The 23,938-nt window shown below is 35.3% G+C and overlaps 1 protein-coding gene across 1 annotated transcript in view; it reads right to left on the bottom strand.

The window, feature by feature from the left end:
• Window positions 1-23,938, bottom strand: part of MYO16 (myosin XVI) — a 270,411-nt gene that overhangs the window by 147,175 nt on the left and 99,298 nt on the right. The window contains exons 11-16 of the mRNA XM_032442003.1: window positions 21,849-21,959; window positions 20,137-20,202; window positions 17,984-18,111; window positions 12,863-12,968; window positions 10,905-11,022; window positions 5,814-5,961 (exon numbers count right to left, since the gene is read on the bottom strand). Coding sequence (XP_032297894.1) covers window positions 5,814-5,961; window positions 10,905-11,022; window positions 12,863-12,968; window positions 17,984-18,111; window positions 20,137-20,202; window positions 21,849-21,959 — 677 coding nt within the window. The remainder of the gene's footprint in view (window positions 1-5,813; window positions 5,962-10,904; window positions 11,023-12,862; window positions 12,969-17,983; window positions 18,112-20,136; window positions 20,203-21,848; window positions 21,960-23,938) is intronic.

The following is a 23,938-nucleotide window of genomic DNA, read 5'->3' as shown; positions in this document are numbered from 1 at the left end:
AAAAAAAAAGTGATTTTTTAGTCTTTCCATATTTAGCCAAATTATTTATTTTTTATGCTCGGCTGTCATTAACATCCCTGTAAATTTGTACAGCTGCTACAACCCTCCATCTCTCATCAAAACTTCTACCAAAGTTATTTTTGTCACCAGCTGCTTTAAGAATGTATGTTCCTGCATTTGGCACTGCATCGATTTCACCTCTGAAGCATTTTGTACTAGTCATCTGGGACCATAGAAAGACTTAAAGAAGATCAGAATTTTGTACAGATCATCTTCATAGATGGAGCAATACAAATCAACTTCCTCAGTTTTTGCAAACTTCTCCAATTATCTCCTTAGACAGAAAATTAGTGTAACATGCCTGAAAAATCTTTAAATGACAATGGCCCTTTGTTTGCTAATATACATAGCTTGTGTGATGTGTATCGCTGCACTGTATTCTGTGTGTTCAAATACTTAAAATGCAGGCTTTTTGGAGAACATGAGTGTACCTTCAAAATTCAAAAAAAAAAAATAATAATGACTGCAGAAAATATTCATAAGATTTTTTTTTACACCCATCTGAGGTTCAAATCTAAATCCTTAAAATGTTATGCAATGTGATTACAAGCAAAAATATAATGAAATCATATTGGACATGAATTACAATTGAGTTTGAATACCTAAATGATGAATAACTTCCTTTCAGCATGCTCCAGACTTTTGGCAAGGAAAAAATTCCAGGATAAAATGGTAATAATTCCAGAATTTTTTATTTAAAAAAAAAACAAACTGAAAATTAGCATTTAATTAGTAGTCATAACAAAATACAAAACGAAACAAGTATGTTGAAGTACAACAACGGCCGTGCAGCTGGCAGGAATAATAAGCCTAGACTCTCCTGTCACGGCTTTTCTTCCCTTCCATGTCTAGTAATCTACAATGGAAAAATGAGGCAGTTTACCTTCCGTCTACATTTAAATACAATGAATGCCACTTTTCTAATTGCCTAGGGCTTTATTTTGCCAATAAAGATGAGCTTCAACAGTGAAGTTAATATATCCTCAACACTGGACTTCATTGGGATGACACGGAGAATTCTGGTACAATTACCTTATGGTGAAAGTAATCTTCAGCACACATGTTGGCATAAAAATTTATGCTAGCTTTTGTGGGGGTACTGCAAGTTTATATAAAAGTAAATACCTGTGGGGAAAAACATGATCTATCAGACTTGAATAAAAGGAAAAAGAATAGCAAATAAGAGGAGTTGAATGTATCTAAAACATTTATTTTTGCTGTTCTGTGGGACTGATTAAGAAATAATCAATCTTCTCCCGTGAATTTGCCATGCATCATTGGACTGCCACAGCTACATCTGTAGACAAACAACATAGATGTGGAAAACAGTTAAACAGTGCTCAAGATGAGTATTTCACTCTGTTATTTTTAAATGAGAAAACAATCAACTCTGGCATCCAAAGATGAAGGAAGACAGAGAAACACGCAATCAATGTCATCCTGGTTTTATATCAACAGTAGTTAGAGAATAAAGGCTATGTCCCAGTTTATGTTGAACTGGGGAAAATTTGGGTCAGTGGCCACTCATTATCTTGGAATCTTGAGCTCTTGTGTGTGAGGGAAAGGTAGACTGAGGATCTATGTGGATGATCCCGGAATAATCCCTATTTGGCACACTCTGTATACAGTCTTGTTAGAAAAGGGGTCTGAGAAACACACACAGAAAAGTCAAAGTTAAGTCTTGCACTTAGTGTCTCATTCACTGTCCTTTGCTGGTTTGTCCAAGTCCTTTGTGAAAAAACAAACTTTACGATTTAAGTGGAGGGTGATTTCCTCAGTGACCAAGCAAAGAGGTCCTGATCAGTTTCAGTTCTAATGAGAAAGTCAATCACTCCACTAAAATTGCATGAAATTCATGTAAAGTTTTCTCACTGACAGTAAACTGGGAAATGCACTGAAAACCTTTAAAAGAAAATAATTTCTGTGGCCTGGATTTACAGTTATTCTGGCAAACAAGTTTAACTGCTTTTAAGGAGAGGGAGAAATGCAGGCAGGCAGAGCACACACTGCAGTGTACATTCTGTTGTGGAAGAAAGGAAAATTTAACACACTTGGAAACAGCACAGTCTGAGCTACAAACACAAAACTTATTCCCTGTCTAGAGTGCACTTTGCACAAGTGTGTGTATTTACATTTTACCCAGGCTGAAGTTGTTCATTTTTACACATACAGCTTAGTTACAAACAACATAATTGAACCTATACACATTGTGCAGCAGACATCTGACATTACAAGGAAGGATGGAAAACTGACCCTTCATCAGTATCAACGTGCAGTGCTGAGAATATGGCATCAGTTTGTCTATCAGAAGCCACAACAATACAATTAATTAGGATAACTAGCAACCAAAAGTGCTGACATTAAGTTGAACAATCTTTTTTGGAACAATTTTCTATAACTAAGTTGCCTTAAGCTACTTCCAGTCACAAATGTAACGACATGACTTTTAATGACAGTATGTTTAAGTACTCATACCTATTACACAAAGATGTTCTATTTTTGCTATTTATACACTATAGCTTTGGGATTCAAATGAAAATACTAAACCAATAATCCAAAATTATACAAACAGATCTTTCAACTTTCTTCTGCAAGAACTTTCTCATATTATTTTTTTCCCTTTCTAATCTCTCTGAGTAGCACCCTTTCTTCACCAGACTTGAAGACAACTTAGAAACTGACCTATCAGCATTGTCACCTCTCTGTTTCACTTTGGTTGCAAGAATCATTACTAGGGTAGTAGTATCCTACTTATAAAACTAAACTTCATGTGTCTGAAGAGCAATGCTTACAGCAATGGGACAATATCAGCAATCAGAGGGGGGGAAAAAAAAAACAAAAAAAAAACAAAAAAAACCACAAAAAACAAAAAACAAAAAACAGACAAAAGAATAAATCAAGAGTCAATCAAGAATATAATTTAAAATCTCTAACATCTCCTGTATTACATACAATCAGCAAAATAAAGTTCTTCTGAAACACACAAAGCAAACAGTAATATTGTAAATTTCTATCTAGGATTCGCTGATAAAATCAGCTTCAGAATATAATGAATTCAGATATGCAGCTGTTAAGTTAAAAGCCATGATTTGCCTTTTGGAGACTCTATGGTTCCCTTCCTCAATCTTCAAAAGTGATCTTACCTTTTGGAAATTGTTTCTATCCTTATCCATCATGATCCACGTGGAGACACAATGGGAAACATATCCCTCCATACACAGATGGATACAGCTCACTGAGTTATATTAGGCTCAAGAGAACGTGCCTCAATCCCATTCATCACATGCTGCCCTAATGGTCATTATATTTGAGAGCACATGACTTGAAATATCCAAACTCAACATCCCTCCCAGGAAAGCATCAAGCACCATGGAATTACAGCCTATTATACACCAGTCTTGGGGTGAAACCCCAGCCTTACTGAAACTCTCAGTGACTCCAGAGGGGAGGGATTTCCCCCTTATGTTATTTACATCAACTCTTAATTGAGGACTGTAAGTTGCTTTGAAATGAACTACCTCTTACATTTTGTAGCATCAAACATAAACATAACCAGTATCAATTATATTAATTTTGTACTTGCCCTTAAAATGAGAATGTAAAATCAATGATGCATCTCATTTTCCTATTGCAATGGCTTAAGCAAACCATGATAAAAACCTGTGATACTAACAGACATCATTTATTATTAAATTTAATAATTAAGATATTATTAATAATTTATTAATCTCCTACCTAAAGTTGCGACTTTAAACAAGGTAAATAGAACAGAACATTTTTAAGAAGCCGTTGGTTATAAACCACCTATAATTTCAGAAGGTTTATTGTCTAATTAAAATTGCTGTGAGAGTCAAGATTACACTTCTTTAAAGAAAACATAACCAATTCACTTATTGATGTTACCAGAATGATATGATCTCATCAAAATTGGACTAAGGCAGAAATCAACAGAAAAAATGGTAACAGAAGCCAAATTCTGCCTTCCTGATTCATGTACGAATTTGTCACAGTAGAAACTTCCCCCTTGTTTAACTCCATTAATTGAGAAAGATCTTGCCTACTGAACTCTTATACCCAGGAGTCTAAGGAAAGAAATTCTTGGCTTGAACTCTCAATCATACAAGATAAAATCTACTCAATGAAGCCAAAGCAAAGCTTTATTGATAAAAAGCAGCTTTATGCAAATTTTCAGCTATAAATTACATCTAAAGCTTTGGTACTTCAGGGTACAGACATATATTTAGAAATGCTATTTTGTTCTTTTTGGATGCTTATCAGATATCTGATAAAGCTTTGTTCATGTGAATCCAATTATTCATGTTTTAGCTAAGCTATTTCCTGTTAAATCTTCTTGCAAAATTACTTAAAAGTTTTTTTTGTTTTCTGAATAAACTGAGTTATTCCAAAAAACTTTTACTAAATGAGCAATAAAGTAAAGACCAGAACCCTTTCTGGTCTTCGAAAGATTAAAACCATAGAATTTAACATCCTCCTCCTCCTTTGAAGTGGGTCGTTTTTAGTACAGAAACTTAGCATCAGGTTACTTCAAAGTAAGTACATTATACTATCCAGTATTATATCAAATGTGTTAACAGATTCAAACATTACTTAGCAACAGTAGCCTAAAGATTAGTGTTTAACATATGATCAGAACCAAGAAACAGTTTTTCTGCAAAAATGAATGCTGTGTCTTTCTCTTTACAAGCCCAAACTGTAACACGACTAGATTAGAAGTAGACAAGTTGAGAAAAAAGCCCACAGGAATCAGGCTCTGATATGAAACTCTAAGCATTTTTAAAAAGTTATTTTAACTACTTCTGGTCTTTTTACAGTTACTCACTCATGATAAACACTCATGACAAACACACATGATTTAAGAGAAGGTTATTAATGACAATGAGGCTTCTCTCATGTTGGTCGTATTTCTTAGGAACAACTGAAAAAAGAAAGGCAAATGATCTAACTCAGGAATACGCTTTCATTCCAAAAGAATCTGAATTAATAAATTTCAAGATATCTCCAGACATTCCTGAAAAATTCAAGTTCTTCCTATATTAAACATTTGGTGTACACTCAGCCTTAGAGATACTACATTTAGATTTCTATACACCAATCTTTATAATTAAGCAGAATGTACAGTTTATGAATCCACAGAAATAGTTCTGTTCACCCTGAAACACATATCCACTTATCCACATAGCTGAACAGAGACTCAATTGCCTTTGAATGTCAGTGTGAGCCAAGACAATCAACTCACATGGTGACACAAAGACCTAATTTTAGGTGTTGGATGTCAAACCTTACCCCTGGTTTCAATGCAGTCAAAACTACATTCCTGTTCCTTATAACGACACAAAGTAAACTGAATTTGCAGTTACATATGGTGAAATTTCACCAAAATCACATTCCAGGAAAATAATAATAATAATCTTATTTTATTGACATAGTCTTTCCTGAAGACAAAACATTTCATCAGAGAACAAGAGTATAAAAGTAACCCTAGTCCACAGCAAAAGGAAAATCAAAGAACTGAGAAGTTTTCTTCACTCTCTATGGCAATAATCCTAATAGACAAGACACGCGCTCCACAATTAAATCCTTGTGAACATGTATTCAACAGTAAATAACTTTAAGAGAACATATTGAAGATTTAGAAAACAAATGTTAACAGCTGGAGGAAGGACCTACCTCAATAGCTTAGAGGTGTTAAAATATGTAAAATATTTATACTAAATATAAAGCTGTTTTCCTACCTGTGTGTAGACAGATTACTGAGGTACAGCGTGTATTTTTCTTCAGCAGACAGACCATCCATCATCAAGTAAAAAACATGAAAATTACTCTGGTTGAGAGGTTGCATAATGACACGAGACTTCTCCAACATGTATGTATAAATTCTAGCTGATTAAGAAACAAACAAATAAATTCACAGTTATCTTGATTGCTCTACACTCATCTATTTAAAACTATTCAACACTGCAACACTGAAAAATAGAAAATATTTTCTAACACAGTTTGAGGTATGTATGATATAAAAAATATTACCTTTCATAGTACCATGATTTTCTATATAGAATCATATATACAATCTTTCATTTCCTAAAGGAACCAGATACCATATTTGATAAGATTTTCTGTGAGAAAAGCTATTAGTAATCTCATCCAAGTGTGAGAATTCCAAGCTCCCTCTTAATGAAGAAGGATGTAAGAAAGATTCAAGATGCCCTGGAAAAATGGTCCATGGATTCATTTCTTCTTTCTCTCTTGGCAATCAAGAATGTTCATCTTAATAGCATAGATTAGCCACATAACTTCTAGATGGTTACAACAATACAACTTGCATGGTCGTCAACAAGCTCACTAACCAATACTTCAGAAAATACATCTATTTCAGAAGGGCTATGATGAGCTTACCATATGAAAAGCCACATGAATAAGCACATACACCTGCAAGGAAGGGGAAGGAGGAAGAACTCAACCATGATTTGACTATGGAAATGCTGCTTATAGGATCATACATAAATCCACACTCACTAAGGTTTTTGAAAGAGGCACCTCCAACAAGGATGCAGTATGTTATGCTGCAACTACATGCTTTTCAATCCCTTCAATACAGCAGAGCTTTCACAGGGTATTAGTGAGCACCTCTAACCTGGAAAATGTTATGTTTAGAGCTAAAAATGCACTTCTCAGCAAAGAAGGAGCTATATTTTTGAAATCATGAAATTGAAGAAGTTTATGAAATCATATCTTCCAACGGTATGCATGATGGCCAACTCTACAAGCAGTTGCTGCATGCTCAGTAAAACGAATACTGGCATGTGCATCCAGCAGTATTTTTTCTCCCTTTTTCTGAAGAAAACTGGGGTTAAGCATTAAATAGCACTCAGTTATTCAGTGTACTCAAAAAATGCTGCATTTCTAGGTATATCCAGAATTGCAATTTCAAATGCCTGACGGACTGGAATTTTGAAGGCAGAGTTGAATTTTAAAGATTTTTAAAGATGGGAAGCAGTGAAATATTTTTTCTTTTTCTTGTATCTTATTTCTTACAGAAGTAACCCTACCACCAACTTATTTTAAAAGAGGCCATTACTAATCCTCAATCACTTTTCTTTCTGTGCAGATATCTGCACTGAGGCTTTCATAACTATCAGTCAGATGCTTTCAGCATTCACTGGTTAATAAAAGCAAGAAAAAATATACTGGAAATCATCTGATTAATTAATACATTTAACTTTAATGATAGGCAACACCACTTATTTAGATTACACAGATTAATTCAGCACTTTCCAACTACTTCAAGTCACCCACTTAAATAAGGCTAAATACAGTTCATCTCAGTTAGCAGCAGTAGGAATAGCTGCTAAGAACTGTTGAATTTCTGATCAGCAAGAATCATCTTAATGAAACTAAATTAACTCAGAAAGAAAATTATCACAGCCTCTCTGTAAAGAAAAATGATATATTATTTAATCTACGTGAAATAAAACAGAAAAATAATGGAGTTCTAGAGCAAATTCTGTCATGTTTGTGCAGTGTCTGGTACAAGGAAACTTGTACTTCTAACAGCTCAGTTGATCAGCTGAGTAGCCGCAGTCAGCAAGCAGACCCTGCACTGGAAGTGTGACCAGTGAAATCTTCCAGCTATGCATTCTTTTAAACTACATTGCTTTCTCAAAAACTTTGCTGCTAAACACAGGCACTGCTAAGGAAGAAATAACATTCAAATTTCCTAGCTGAAACATGGTACAAAAATACATCAGAGAACTTAGTTTGCTGAAGTATTTCTTGCAAGGAAAATCATGTTTTAAACTTTTGTTTTTTAATTGATCAAAAATGTTTGCAACAAACACAGGCCAAAATGCATTCTGCCTCTTTTTACAAATCATTTTACATCATTCCACTTTAGGACAACTTAAAAAAAAACAAACCAAACCAACAAATAAAAAAAAAAAAAAATGATCTTCTTTTCCTAACCTTTTTTTCAGTTGCTTGATGAAACACAGAGAGGCCTTGCAACTCATCTCAGGACTTAAGCCAAGTTACATAAGGGGTCATTTGCCCTTCTCTTTCCAAAATAAAAACATTAATTTCATTTCTGGAATAGGTATATAATCCTTGTTTTACTACTATGCGATGGGTGTGCAGCACTGCTTATGATTATGATATTTTGGCAAAAGGTCCACCTTCAAGATCTGTTATGTATGAGCTTATTTTAGAACAAAACCACTGGTCTGTAGATTATGCTAAATTTGTTCTGATATATCATTTCTACTAGTTCCCACTGCCTTATCTTTCTCAGCCACAATGAACAGTGACAATCTGGGTTATGTTTTCTCCACTTGTTTGGATGAAAGCAATGGAAGGTAACTTACCATAAAGCTACTTATCACAGTAAAAGCCTCATTTCAGCGTAACACTGAAGGGTTTATGATCACAAACCAGAATCAAAGGAGGCACACAAACCTCTATGAATTTCTCTAATGACTTTTAGTAGAACCACAATCAAGAGCTCCACTCTTGTTTTCAAAACCTCATGGCAATGTTTGTATTTAAGACCAAATCAAGCCTGCAAATGAAAATCATGGCCAAAATTTCTGTTCTGCAGGTATACTGGACTTTCTTCTACAAGGAAAAAAAAAAAAAAAATCTTATGTGACAGAAGGGCATTTACAAGGTTCAGGCATGAAAGAACTTCAGCACAAACAAAAAGCTGTTTCAAAGTTGATCCAGTTCCACTTAAAATGCAAAGAATTTGTCTTGTATAATAAAAATGTACGTATGTACTCAGCATGCCTCTTTCTAAGTAAACTGTTTTAAACCTCTCCCTCAAAGCTCAGTCTGTTAAAAGAGTTTAAGCCCTTTGCTGGAGGCAGACTCGTGTAACTTGAATTTTTGTTTACAGATCAGACATACTTAGCCCAGTTTCCTCAAATGAGTTATAAAGTCTTATCTCAGCAGAATCAGGTGCTCTGTATATTTACACTCTTCATTCATGCTTAAACAGTGCAAGACAGTAAATACTGCCTCAAATAATCTTGCAAATAAATACACAGAATCATTGGGTAGGATTTAAATCAGGCAAAGACAACACGCCAGATCCTTTTCTCATTTATTGTAATGTCAGTCAGGGGCAATTTCATTCAAAACTGATACTCAGCAGTGGCCTAGAAAATCCAGCATCTACAATGAAAAATAAACAGCATGAATAACTGCAATATGCATGCACTTAGTTTTCTTCTGCACTGGAGTTTCTCATTCTTAAACAAATTTTGGAACTTTTGGCTGCATAAGATTTACTTTAAGTAGCTCATGAAGTTCTTAAATATATGCAGAATCTTGATAAGCAAAGTGTTTATATTTGTTCGTGGCCTTGACTCAACCCTAGGTTTTCTCCTTCTGTGTCAGTGGTTTCAAAGTGATAAAGGCACACCAATGTATCTGAAAACTGACACCTGATTAGGTGTTTCCACATTAGTATCATTCATAGACAAAGCCTGTCAAACTAGCAAATACAACAGAAAAAGTCAGATCCTTTCAATGAAAGCATAGCACTCAAAAATTTGCTGAATGCGTAACATTACAACTTCCACACTATCCTCACCCAAGGAACTCAATGACTTAACCTTAGTACAGATGTACCATGAATTTTGAGCCATTTATGTGTTTGAAATGCTCACGCACTGAAATGTGTTGATGCAGAACATATAAACACCATAGAAAAAAATATCAATCTGGTTTCAGAGCAGAATAACATGGCACAAGCTACGTATGGATCAATTAAGGGAATATTTTTACTGTAAATCAAAACTAAAAAAAAAGTAATACTGATTTCTCACACAAAGATATTTTCTCTCATACTTGCTAAGGTACGCTGAATACTCGAGAAAGTGAACTGCAGTTACCACCATGAAATATTTTTAAACATTGTTTTTAGAAAAAAACAAACATACTAATACATACTAATAATGACTTGGAAATGTTTATCCAGTGAAATCTAAGTTAGTTGGATCACAAATGTGTCACCAAGCAGCTTTGCTATCTAGGAGGATCAGAGCAAGCAGGCAACAGTGTACAGTTATATATGTACTCACCTCTCACTTTAGAACAAAGTAACTTTCTAATGGCCTACAGAGACCAGAAATGAAAGTTCTCTCAGACTGGCTCAGGTGACCAGAATTTTCAGAATCCATAGAACTTCTGTTCAGTATCAACTTTCAACACTAATGAATGTGAGCTGGCAATTACAAGATTCCCACTTACAGTAAAGGCAGACACTATCATTTCCACACTCTCACCTCTAAATGAAAGAAGTATCAGCAAGACTCCTAGTTCCTCCAGAGGAAGCTCTGAGTTATAATAACTTCTAATTTGGTTATTAGAGTGTATACCTTTTCTGTCTGCTCTAAGGTTAACAGCTAAGCTTAATGTGTTACTTGAAATGCCCAATACCATAATAATTCCAAATTGTTCCATAATACTTCCCTTTGTTATTTTTATCAGTCAGTAAAATGAAACACAACTGTCAGAGTTTGCTTGATTTCAACAATGAAGAGGAATAGTTTCCTGGGAAATGGAAGAGGAAACAGCAGGGGTCAAGTTTTATCTTGTGTTTTTCTGCCACCTGGTGGTTGCACACAGGAGCTCTCTCCCTCTAATTGCTCTACTTCAGACAAGCTGTGAATTCACGCGCTATGAATCATGTTCCTCTGACGCTCCACAAACTCCCTTTTTCACATACTTGAAGGCAATTAAAAACCACTTGTATAACACACTGTGACTCCTCACCTTTTAGCCTGAGAGTATTCATAAAGTAGTCATTAGACATTTTAGATATTTACCTGCAATTAATGCCTTTTTCTTCTCACAAAATTGTAGCTCGAAATATTTTATAAAACAGCTGGAAAAATCACTCAGGGGTGTCTTAGCATGTCCAAAGGCTTCCAAGACACAGTTAACCTGCAAGAAAAAAATGGTAAAGCAGTGACAATAGAAGAAATTATTTCAATAAACATCAGTGAAATTGGTTTAGAGCCAGTAACTGAGAAAACAAGACCACTTTTTAGCTTGGAATTAAACAAACTTCTTGAAAGATTTCTTTTCAGTATAGAAATTAGAGTAAGATAGCTAAAAAGCCCCACCAGAGTGCTGTCAGAATAGTGAAAGCTGTGAATGGACAGGAAAAGATAAGGGCCCAACCTTCAGCTTTGCCCTTATAGGCAGTCTGGATGTAAGTGGCTGGATTCACATGGCCACAGCTGGGAGGATTAACAAGACCAGAGTGTTTGAAGGCATTTATGCTTGAAAAGATATAATCAGTTCATACTAATAACCAACCAAAGGAATTTACAAGGTCAATATTATGCTAGAATTGCCCTTGTTTCATCCCAAACCACAACGAGATGGTGTAAATTACTGATTTCAAATGGAATTGCTTCAGCACTACATTAAAAAAAGAAAACAGGAAAAAAGGAAAAAAGAAAAAAAAAAGAAAAAAAAAGGAAAAAAAGGAAAGGAAAAAACAAATTCAGACTATTTCTTGCATCTCTGATTAATGTATTTCCATGTGACATCTTCATGGTCACAACAATTATCATTAAAAGAGCATTATCAAAATACAAAATTTAATAAAAAATATGAAATATGCTTTCCCTCTTCCATGTTTTCTCCATACAGTTTTTTTGTTGTTCAATTCCCTTCAGCACCTTCCTCTTTTGTATCCCAAGAAACTGAACACAGTGCTGCCCCAACACACTTATGTTCTGAGCTAACAGTGCTTTGGTGGAGCTGGATGAACCTGCTAGGAAGACAAAGGAGGGAAGAGGACTGCAGAAGGACACGGATAGGTAATGTGTGGCTGTAGTCACAGACAGTAGCTCTGAAAATCAGACCTTTCAGTGCTATTAATTAAAACAGCTATTGGTGCAGTAGGTGGCAGCAAAAACTAGTGAACTACATTTTGGTTCCAACTCCTATAGCATTGAGATTTAGGGTGTATTTGCACAAATTAGGCTAATTCAGCACAGGATCTGGTGGGGATTTATACTGTGCCAGGAGACAAGTCTCAGCAAAGACAGGACTATTCCCACACCTTCTAATTCCCACTACTCCCACATTTCTATCCAAAACATATAGTTTTCAGTTGTTTATTCATTAAGTTACGATGTTCAGTCAAATGAAAAATTTACACTTACAGTGTGTTAGCGTGGAGTCTAATTGACCTGATATGTAAAACAGATTCTCCTGATTTCACAGTGTGCACTGGACATAATTTGGTTCTGCTACTGAAATCAGATATGACTGACCAAACATTTCAGAACTCTTGCCTATTCGATATTTAATACTCAAATATCAGGTGTATAACTTCAGTCAGTCCTCGCAGGTCTTCCATAACTTCCCAATTTCTGTTTCTCCCATTCTTGGATGGGACAAAGACCACTACAAACACACAGAGAAACTTATTTATTTATTATAGGCAGTCAATACATTTTAGGAGGCTGCACCTTACCACACTATATTTCCTATTCACTGAAATGAAGCTTTCCAAAATAACTAAAATATATAGAGACAAAACTGGACTCCACTTTTTAGTTTCCGCTCATCATATCAATATGAACTTAATCCTGCTTCCATTCAGATCAAGGAGGGAATGGAGCCTCCTTTGACATGAAATGTTGTGATAAACCCTTTACAAACCTCTGCACAGCAGATGCCTTTCTCTTTGCTGTTCAAATGACTTTGCATATAAAGAAGACAGATTTTTGCCTTGTTCTACTCAGGTGGTCAGAATGCTACTTACATGTTTAATCTTTGTATCAAAGGTACTTCTGCTGGAGCTAGATCTGCAAGTGAGGTGCTTCACTATTTGTTTGCAGGCTTCAGTTTTCCCAGAGCCACTTTCTCCGCTGTAAAATGACAAGGAAAGAAAGAGAGGGGAGAATCGTTGGTTATTTTCACATCTGAGATATTATTTATGCTTTCTACTACTTGTGATGGAGTGGATTTAAGATATCTCAGTCAAAGACTCATTTGAAATAACAGAAGGTTTATAGATGGCAAATACTCGAGAATAAGAACATACGAGATACACTGGCTTACTATAATGACACTGTTTCTCAAAGCTATCTATATATACTATCCTGTACCACAGGCCAAGCCAACCAAGATGTATTCCTAGGTGTCAGGAGGGATTTGTCATTACTGTGTGTGATATATCAAGCTGCTTTTAAGTATGTCCTCCTTCAGTAACAAGCTGGAGACTGACCCCAGACTTCAAACTCCTGCTGGTATCTGTGGGAGGTGTGTAGTCCAAGGTTTGCAACCTGGATATCTGATACGCAAAGCCTTCAAATAATAGGTCACAAAGCCATATTTGAACCAGTTCTTTAAACAAATCACTTGAAATCAAGGTCACCACCATAGTTAATGTGAAAATAGCATCCCTACAGGATTGACTGGATGCTCCATAAGTACAGTATACGTCGCTAAAATCTTTAGCTTCTGACTTCCTACAACAATTCATTCCATGTTAGATTATATTTGATGTCACACTCAAGCATGGTTTCCCTCTCTGAATGTTAGCCGTACAAAGCTGCCTCTTTTCCTAAGAAGTAGCATTAGTTTTCAGGCTTTTATAATGGCTGCGTCCAAATTCATGAGCCAGTCTGCTGACACCTGGGTGTCATGATAGGAAACAATTTTATCCCTCAGCACTACACCTGGACCAAAATCACAACCACAACATGCTATCATCATATCAGAGGTTATCAGCAAGATTGGCAACAGTGGTCATCAATTATTTCAACTTATAAAGAAGGAATCTCTTTGCAATTAAAATATCTCAGAAATTTAGCAATCACAGCTACACACAATGTCACTGAGCACAAGTGCTTGTAGGTTTGAAAATCAAATCTCTAACACCCCACACCTTGTCCAATGCAAACTGCCCTTTATATCCATCGGTAGCTATCTATATCACTCTGATATTCACATTATTTATTTCTGAATTAAGATAGATTCCTTAACTGGATCATTACTGTTTGGTAAATGTGAATTCCAGTGCAAATTAATCATATAAATCATGTGTTCAGGGGAAATTGTGACAAAATATAGAAGGAAGGAGCAACCTGTCACTTCAGATTACAGAACTAGCAGGGTTTTTACTCACCTGGTTTCATTTACAGTTCTGACCAATTCTGCAGTAATATTCAAAATAAATAAGGACTCATGTTGAGGGACATGGTTTAGAGGGAGCTATTGGTAATAGGTGAACAGTTGGACTGCATGATCTTTTAGGTCTTTTCCAGCCTTGGTGATTCTATGATTCTATGACTCCTCTTGTGCTACTTGGATTACAATCTGAAATGCTGGTAAACTTCCAACTGAATTTGTTTCCTATAAGATTCCTAACACTTTAAAAGGAAGATTCAGATCAGACACACTTGCTACACTGTATGAACTTCTGACGCCAGGCCCTCAACATTCCACCCTCAAGCATGTTTTAATACAAATTCCCATTCTGATAGCAGTGTGTATCCAGGGAAAAGAAAGAAACCTTTTGAAAGGCCAGAATAATTTCATCTCAGCTTGCATGGTACCACAGCGAGACGCCAGGTTCTGCTCCATGACTGAGGTTCCTAGTCTTGAAATATAAATCTATGAGGAACACTGCTAAGGATAAGATAACTAAATAACACTGCAAGGTGTTAGTGGGAAATTATATTTGTAAAGTAAACTAAACTGAAAAGTCTATTTCTAAACAATTTTACATATAAATAAGATGATCAAACTGTACTGCCACAGCTCACTGTAATTACAATACATTGAACTAGAATTTAAAAATTAGAGTATTAACCTGAACAGAATACATGTGGTGATGCTAACGTGAGGAAATCAAATGCTGTCAAGTCACCCCACTTTAAAAGATGAAGATGTCTCTCAGTCCCAGATTATTGCGCTTATGAATGTGGTTTATTTCAGAATAAAATCACTGGATATTGACATTCCTGTCTCCTAACTTTTATACAATTACAACAATTCCTTATATATATATTCCTTAAAGCTTGTTGTTCTTCTTTATATCACCGTATTAGCCATTAGTATTCCATAAACTACTGGCTTGATCGACTAAATATCCTTAGCTTTTAACAAGCTTATAAACTATGCCTAGACTTCCTAGACAGCTCTGACTTATCCTGTCGGTAGTTAATAAATTTTCATATCCTGTATGTCAGAAACAAAATCCAGTCTGAAGCAAGTTAATTATGAAAAGACTATCTACTGACTTAAAGCATAACATATCTTTATTTGATAACATTCATAAAAAGTATATTCACAGCTAGCTCTTGGTGTTAAGCATACATCTATGGCATAGGCTTACTATAAAATAAAAGTAATTATGACTGACTGGTAGTAAACTCTTCAGTAGTTTGGATGTATCTTTTTCTATTGTAAAATACTTGAGTTCAGTGAGTGGTCATTTGTGAAGTGTCCAAATAGTAAAAATGATAATAGAATTTTTAAACAATGTAGCCACATAGAGCAAGTCAAGAGTAAAGCTTCTGAATACAAGAAAATGAGTAAGTAGAAAGACACAAAGAAGAGGAGTAGAAAAACTGACATCTAGATATGAAGTGTCTAACCTCTTAAAATGGATCTCTTACAGGATAGTAACTATGAGCAGCACCACATACAGTAAGTATAAATGTTTGGATATGTTCACTCATTGATGTGAATAAGCACTGATTTAAGCAAGTTCATTGTAAGGGACGTGGATGAAGAGATGCCAAACTCCTGTTTCAGTCAGGATTAAGCATGAAACAAATAGCACTGTGTGACTGTCCAGAAACTATGAAGCTATTCTGAACACACACACGGGCTAAAAATTTAAGTAGTACTTGACGTTCAGGATGATACCTTTGGACATGGCTCTATTTCAGTCAACTTCAGGAGTCTTTACCTCTAATCATTATCATCCCTTGTGAAAACGTGGCAGGCAAAAATGACTAGATTAAGAAGAACAGTATTATTAAGGGCTATGCTATGTGCAGAATTCATTAGCACACACAGTATGTGTGCAATAAAAGAGTAATTCATGAATCATTAACAACGGCCACTAAATTGATGGAAATTTTCTTCTTGTAATTAAGCTTTGGCAGGAAAAAAAAATTTAAAGAAAAAAAAAAGAAAAAAAAAGAAAAAAAAAAAAAAAAGAAAAATGAACTGCCAAGCATTCCTAATAGAAAATAAACTTTATCTCTCCAGAATAAAGAAGCTTGATGAAGATGACAGGACTAACATGTGTAAAGTATTTTCTGAAACTCTTTCCAGTCTTCTTGAGAAGAGAGTGGGTAACTGGATATACTGAAAACAATAGTCTCCTATAAAGATATTATATTTTTTTTTCTTTCTTAAAAACAGACTATGAATTTTCAGGAAAGATTCAGGAGACAGTTATAGACACTGCCGTCACTTCTGTGGTAGCTTAACACTGGCAAGATACTAATACTCACTGCTTCGTATCACGTCATAACAACATAACATGCATGTCAAAATAGCTGATTCAACTCACAATAAAAGTAAAGCATCATGTTTATAAACTCTACTAACAAGTTACATATACTTGTACATCACAATAATACATATAGAATAATACATTACATATTATTATATATCATAAGAAGAAAAGTAGACCTAAAAATCAATATACATTAGAAGTTTACTCTATATTTGCACCATTTTATTTGCATCTGATTGCAATAGAAGAAAAAAGTATCATCTCAGTGAGCACCTTCTGGAGTTCTTTATGCCAAAAGTGGCATCTCTTGCTATTACCAACGGAACTTCATTCTGAGTTTTGTGCATATCCACTGAAATAATCAATTTTCACTGGATTTACTGTGAATAAAACCAAACAAATCTAGCATCCTTCTGATTCAGTGTGGCTATTCTCCTATGTGGCATTGTACGAACCATTTAGACTAAGCCAAAACCCACTAACAAAACCACTGGCCCCTGATGGTCCTGCTGTAGACTTAATGTATGAACTTCAAATACTGACACAAATCCATATCCACACAAACAGAATCCAATAAAACTGTATATATACAATCATAGTTAAGTGTTCATTGTAATTGTTGTAAGTTTACAACAGTATAGTTAGCAGCTCCTGTTAACTACCTCTAGAATTACAAGTAGTTCAAGAGCAATTGTAAGTTCACTCAAATAGTTCAGCTTTATGATTGAGCAACTACATCAAATTTGCCACACTCCTTGCTTTCAGGTAGGCTGAAGGAAGAAAAGGGAAGGAGACAGATTAGCAGCCACAGGGAGCCAAGAGCATTCAAAGTTTCACAATAATAGAAGCAGCACGTTTGGATAAACCTCTGTTTTACTGGAGATTTTTAAAACTTTTATTTACAGTCTTGATCATATTTATCATTGGAATAACACTGTAAATTACATAAAGTGCCCTTCATTGAAGATGGAGGGCTAAATAGCAAGCACAGTGTCTCACACAACATGTTACGCAGAATGGAAGCTCCGATACAGGCACACCAACTCAGAGGTTTACAATTTTGTAAAGGACTTCTCTTTTTATATCCATTAGATCGTATTTCTAATTCCTTTCCATGTAATATCAGCAATACACACAATGGCATTGAATTCCTTATCATTAATTCTTTGTTTGTAATTAGATCCACTTAGATGGAGCAGCAAGTTCCCAAGAAAATTTATGAACTTGAGATATAATTAAACCTTTTTCAGTTCTATTCTGCTCTAATGTATGATACAGAAATCAGTACACAGAAATAGATCAGGTGGAGGAAAAAACAAAATAGAAATCTTAGGTACTGAGCCCTGGGGGAAGCAGCTGAAAGGCAAAAGTAGTAAAACAGTTAATAGAAAGATAAAATTTCACCTGAGGATAAAGCACTGGGGACGCTGCTCCTGGAACAGCATGTGGTACGCTCTTTCAGCACAGGAGAATATATGAGGGGGAAGTGTGGAACACAGTTTTCCAGAGTTGCTTAAATAAAGCTGGGTGACCTGAAAAAAAAAATGTTGTAAATTAACACAATCAATATATTTCAAATTGTGTTTCATCCCTCCCACGCTCCTCACTCCCACTTCCTTGATACCAGGTCTTTGTAAAGCTCTCCATATGCATAATGAAGAGAATCTCTGTACATGTACATAGTACTCCTGAAGTGCCATATGGTACCTGTAAAGAGTTTAACTAAAAAAAACAGAGCTGAAAGTATAAAAGTGCTAATTAAGTTACAAAATTAAACACAACTATGGCACTACACAGTGATGCTTTTTAAACTGAGTAGAACAAAATGATCTGAAAAAACCTTCACACTCTCACTGCCACCACATAATGATTGCAAGGTTAGATATTTTACTAATGGACTTAAAGAATATATGCATTTGCTCTACTCTGACAATTAAACTCCACACAAATGTGACAGAAGATGACCACAAGTAATCACTGTTTCTACAAAGAGTTACTGTGTCATCACAAAAAAGGGTGTCTCCTATGTTTCTAGTAGTGCTACTGTAGTAGTAAAGAGCATTTCAGTGTAAAAATGTGTTAATACTACCATGTAACTACTGTATCAAATGAAGCAAAGTATATTAATGCATAACATTATTTTATCTCAGTGTGAAAAACTGATGACAAGATGATTTGTTTTAGTAGCCTATTCAAGCTAGGAGTGTAAGGTCAGCATAAAATTGCAAAGTTATGACAAATGAATATAAAAGGAAGAAAATCTTAGATGTTGTTATTGTTTTTATTGATTAATATACGCAATCATTCTTTTCATTGCTTCATCCTGGACTTAAAAATTATTATACAGCCAATATATTTGAATTCTTTTCCTTTACAGCTCTTTTTTGGTGCACAGCCTCATAGCTTATCTAGAGGAAAATACAGTGACAGGAAAAATACCTACGACTTACGGATGATTTCCATTTATAGAAACTAAATTTAGACTTCATACTTGGAATCTGTTGCTACTACCATCAGACGTCACAGATCTATTGATACATACAAAGCCTCATGATGCAGCAAGCAGCCACAGATTAATTTGCTTACCAAATTTTGGAGTGATTTATAATCCTTGTAAAACTAAATAAATATATTTGAATGTATCTAATACAGCAAGGGACCTGAATTCATGGCAATAACAAGAAAATAATGAGTGTGGGGTGGGAATTAAAAATGAAAAATCAACAGTCATGCACACACTGTCTCTGGAATGTCTCAGTGAGGATGAAGCAGAGATCAGCTCAACTATAATTACAGCATTCATACCAATCTACAAAGTCTACTTAATTTAGTGCTGATGTCCACATACTGACATGACAAACTCCATGTAGGTAACTAGTGAGGTAAAGTGAATAAATGAAAAACCAGAAGGCTAAGAGTCCTAGCAAAGAAAAAGAAACTTCTGAAACACTTCTTAAGCAGCTCTGTGCAGCTCACAGTGCACATACACAGGCTCATGTTTTCCCCTATGCTACCTGTGCCCAGTACACACCAGATCTGTGCAACTGCCCCAAAACAGTCTAAGCTCAAACCAAGCACTCTGCATTCCTTGCCTATACAGTGCCTGAACTGAATGGCTTGGTACGGAGCTCAGGCAGCAAGTCTGAGTCTTCCAGCACCTCTCAAGGTTGGGTTGTCATCTTCGCAACTGCAGTTTTAGCAAGCTGTGAACCCAAACAACCATAGCATGAAGCATGGTTGTCTGTTCCTGCAAGTTTGGAAGTGGCAGAAGCCATCAATGTCACATTGTATATCAGGAACCACATTTTAACAATTGCGCATGCTACCACTCATAAAACACTAGCAAGGTGGCTGTTATACAAATAAGACACTAATAACAAAAATTGTGGTAACATGGAAGAATTTATTTATTTTTTGCTAATTATATAAACTAAGATGCTCCCAACATAAGAAAGAGCATGTATGTCAGTTAATTACAGAGGGAGGGCCTGTTAATTAATTATACAAATCCACTGAATTCTCTCCACACTATAACATTTTAAAGACAGAATGCTTACCATGGTGGAATAGATGGGAAGTTCTTTAAATGGGTTAACAAGCAGCAATTTATCACCAATGTATGTCTGAAGGAAAAAAAAAAAAAAAACAACAACAAAGGAAGTGAGACATATCACATAATTGCTCTGTTAAGAAATGAATTAATTCTTAAGGATTCCAATGTTTTTCTTCCAGAAAAGACTTTTCACAAAGCATCTTAAATCCAGTTATCAATACATTAAACGTAATTTGAAAATTCTGTGCTTTCAAATTCTTGTTAGGCTGAGATCTAAATTTACAATTTAGATGGCATTAATTATTCTTTTTGTAATAAAACAGTTATTTGTGATGGAAAATTATGCACCAAAAAATGCACTGCATAAATCATTGTTACATTATTTGAAAGTTACTTTGCAACTTGACATTTGTTAAATCACAAGAATGTGACATGGCTGACACATAAACAAGTTCCCCAAGCAAATTCATGGGTTCAATGACTGAAATTAGAAATGCTATATTCATTACACAGAACTGATACATTAAAACAGGTTTCTTGTGGGATAAGAGAGCAATGGATACATATATTAGAACTTACATATGCACATGAATATGCACAAGCATATGAAAAAAAAGAGATATCCTGGCTATATTAAAAGTAAAAGCAAATCATCCACTGATTGCAAAGGTTCTGAGATTTCACTAACTCATGTTTAAAAACTCATATTTGAAAGATATACTTTAGTAGAAGTTTGTAGGTCACCCTCGCTGCTATGCTTCTCACTCCATTTAAGCAGCTGTTGTATCACACTCTTACAATGCAAAAATTTCAGATCTATGTCTCCAAAGAAGTGTGACAGTTAAGTTATTATAGGAATAGTCACAATCATGCTGCCTTTTACAAAATGAAATATTTTTATTTTGGGAGAAGGAAAATATTGCCTTCTGTAGAAAATATACTTTTTCTACATCTGAAATGAAGTTGTTTATTTCCTCTCTCCTCAAACTTAACTTCAGAGCTGGGTTTTCTTGTGGAACGGAACTTTATTACACACATAGAAACATTAAAGAAGAAGTCTTTGATGTTAAGGAGAATTTCCGTGTTTCACATTAATGTGCCATTCAACTGTTCAATACATAAGAAATATGTTATGAGTAAGATAGGAACAGAAATAGCAAAGTTTTCAAGTGTGGATTTTTCTACAGAAGTACAACTGCATGCCTCCCACACTTAATATGGCATTGGCTAGAAAATTTGCATTACTATTTTTTTGCTTGGTATCTTCACAATTTAGGATATAAGGAACGATTTATTTGATACAGAAGAGATCATAAGTAATTAAAACTCCTATGCTTATGTCTTAATTTTTTTCCTATATTTCCAGCAATCATATGCTCTTTTAAATTTAAGTTAGTATAATGTTATAAGATGGAAGGATCTTCCAGCAGTTTAAGAGGGAAAGATTACATGTGCCTATCTACTTTTTTCAGTGCAGATGTTCAGTGAAATAAACACACTGGTTTTATCTTATTTAAGCACTATTTCCACTTTTAATTTCAGGTTTTCCTGTATAAACTCTAGAAATCGCAGGGCTTACACACACATATGTCCTCATCCATTCAAATATTAAGTATTGGTCAGGTCACTGTCCAATAGTTGTAAAAGTAATCCCACAAGTTTAATCTTATTTACTCCTGCTGAAGGCTTACTGATGATAAGTTAATAGTAACTCACATATATCTGATTATTATTGAAACGCTTCTGAATCTCATAAAGTAGGCTGCTGTCTGTTAGCTCACTCAGAGAAGCCAAGTCATCATTTGGAGCTGGAGGCATAAGCTTGATCTAGAAAACACAAGTTACACAGAGAAATAAAGCAAATTCTCAACTAATCATTTTGTACTCTAATGTTCTAACATTAAGTATAAGCTTAGTTCACTAGAATGTATGTACAATGCATTAGACAGTTATATGTCACTCCTTCCATACAATTAAATGATCTTAAGCAAGTATATTGAAAACAATTAGGAATGATAAGGTGAATAACTCCATGAGTCTGAACACAGACTCCTACTTGAGTGCCACTGACTCTCCCTAATCACATACAGATTTCTAGCACAAGAGCAGTTCATTGAACATTTGTGGATGAAGAAATCATCATCATCATAGTATCGTAGTCTCGTGCGGGTTGGAAGGGACCTTAGAGATCATCGAGTCCAACCCCCCGGGATTCGAGCCTCCTGTGTAGCAGAGCGGCACTTCTACCACTTGCGCCACAGGGGGGGATTCGAACCCAGGGCCTCCGGTGTTGCAACGCGGCACTCCTACCACTTGCGCCATCGGGGCATACTATAAAAGTAAGTGTGTATATGTAAACTATTCTCTGCCTAATATTTAGCAAATTTCTCACATTACTTCATGTCATAAAGGATTTAAAATTCTATCAGAATTCAGTAGATTAGAAGGAAGTTAATAAAAAGTGTAAATCAATAAGGGGATCAAAACAGATTCAGAAGCAGGTACAGTAGCCAAAACTGGTGAATTAAATAAGCCTTGTACTTCTGAGATGACAAATACAAGCCCCACAAGGTAAAGTAAAAAAAAAAAAAAAAGAATAAATAGCAATCAACAGAATTGAAGACAGAAGAAAAATAGTCAGTGAGGAGGGGAAATTTGATTAAAGCCAAAATAAACACTGATACATCAAGTGGCGTGCTTATAAATTGTGACCTACACTTCTAATTCAGCTTAATTCTTTTCCCTGCGCTAAAGAAATAAATTTTTGAACGTCAAGAGAATACCTAGTAACAGAAAATTCTCATGTGAATGACAACAGAATGATGTGATTTGCTTGTTTTGAGTTTACTAAAATACTCTGCAGTGCCTGTTTTCATTATGGATGATGAAGAAGTTCAGAAGCAGCAAACAGACCAGGAGATTTTGGGGGGAACACAGAGTGCGCTTCTGGTAAGGATAAGACCCCAATGACTATGGATACTGATGTTCAATATTGACACAATTAGATCCTAAACTACTGAGTTCACACAGTCCAATCAAATTATTTCTCCTGGCAATAGTAGTATTGAATATCAGCATCAAAATATTCACTTGATGGTGATTGCTTACTCTTTGCTTTTCCCAGGAAGAGACAAATGATGAACAGATATCACAACCACAGAACTATTTGCTCATCTTGATTCACTCACCCATTCCATCTTTACTTCTGAATAATGAGACGCCAGCTTAATCATACAACCAAAGTAAAGAACGTATAAACAACATGTATGAAGCCATCTTTCCTCTGTGAGGAGCAGTATCTATAGCAGCAGTCGTGACCTCCAGCTCCTGTAGTGCTCCATAGCCCTGCAGCACTTTTCATCTATGCAGGGCACACTTCTTCTCTTTCCTTTACTTCAAGAGCTATGGCTACGAGTGCATTCTTTTAATAGCTCTGTGCTGGATATTTTCATTACAATACTGGAGACTTTGGCAAGTATGAATATTAGCAGAGGATTTCTAAATGTTTTTACCATTCATCCACTGAAACATGAAAGGCGAATATCTAATCTTTGTTCCATCTGCAACAGATGTTGAACTAAGCAAACTAGCAACCCACAAAAAAATGTAAGGAAAATGTACATTAGAACAGCAGCTCTAAAAAAGAGCCTGAAAAGATCAAACAAAGACTTACTTTCCCCCTCTCCAACTTTTCAATCAGTATTAATCTTATAGCCCTAGATTTTCAATAAAAGACTAAGCAGCAAGGTTGCTAGCACCATCAGGAAAAAAAAAAGAGGGTATTTATTTGGGTTCTTTAAAATGAT

The sequence above is a fragment of the Coturnix japonica genome, chromosome 1, assembly GCF_001577835.2.
Source record: "Coturnix japonica isolate 7356 chromosome 1, Coturnix japonica 2.1, whole genome shotgun sequence".
Taxonomy (NCBI): domain Eukaryota; kingdom Metazoa; phylum Chordata; class Aves; order Galliformes; family Phasianidae; genus Coturnix; species Coturnix japonica.
The sequence above is the reverse complement of the archived record's forward strand: the minus strand, read 5'-3'. Positions and strand labels throughout refer to the sequence as shown.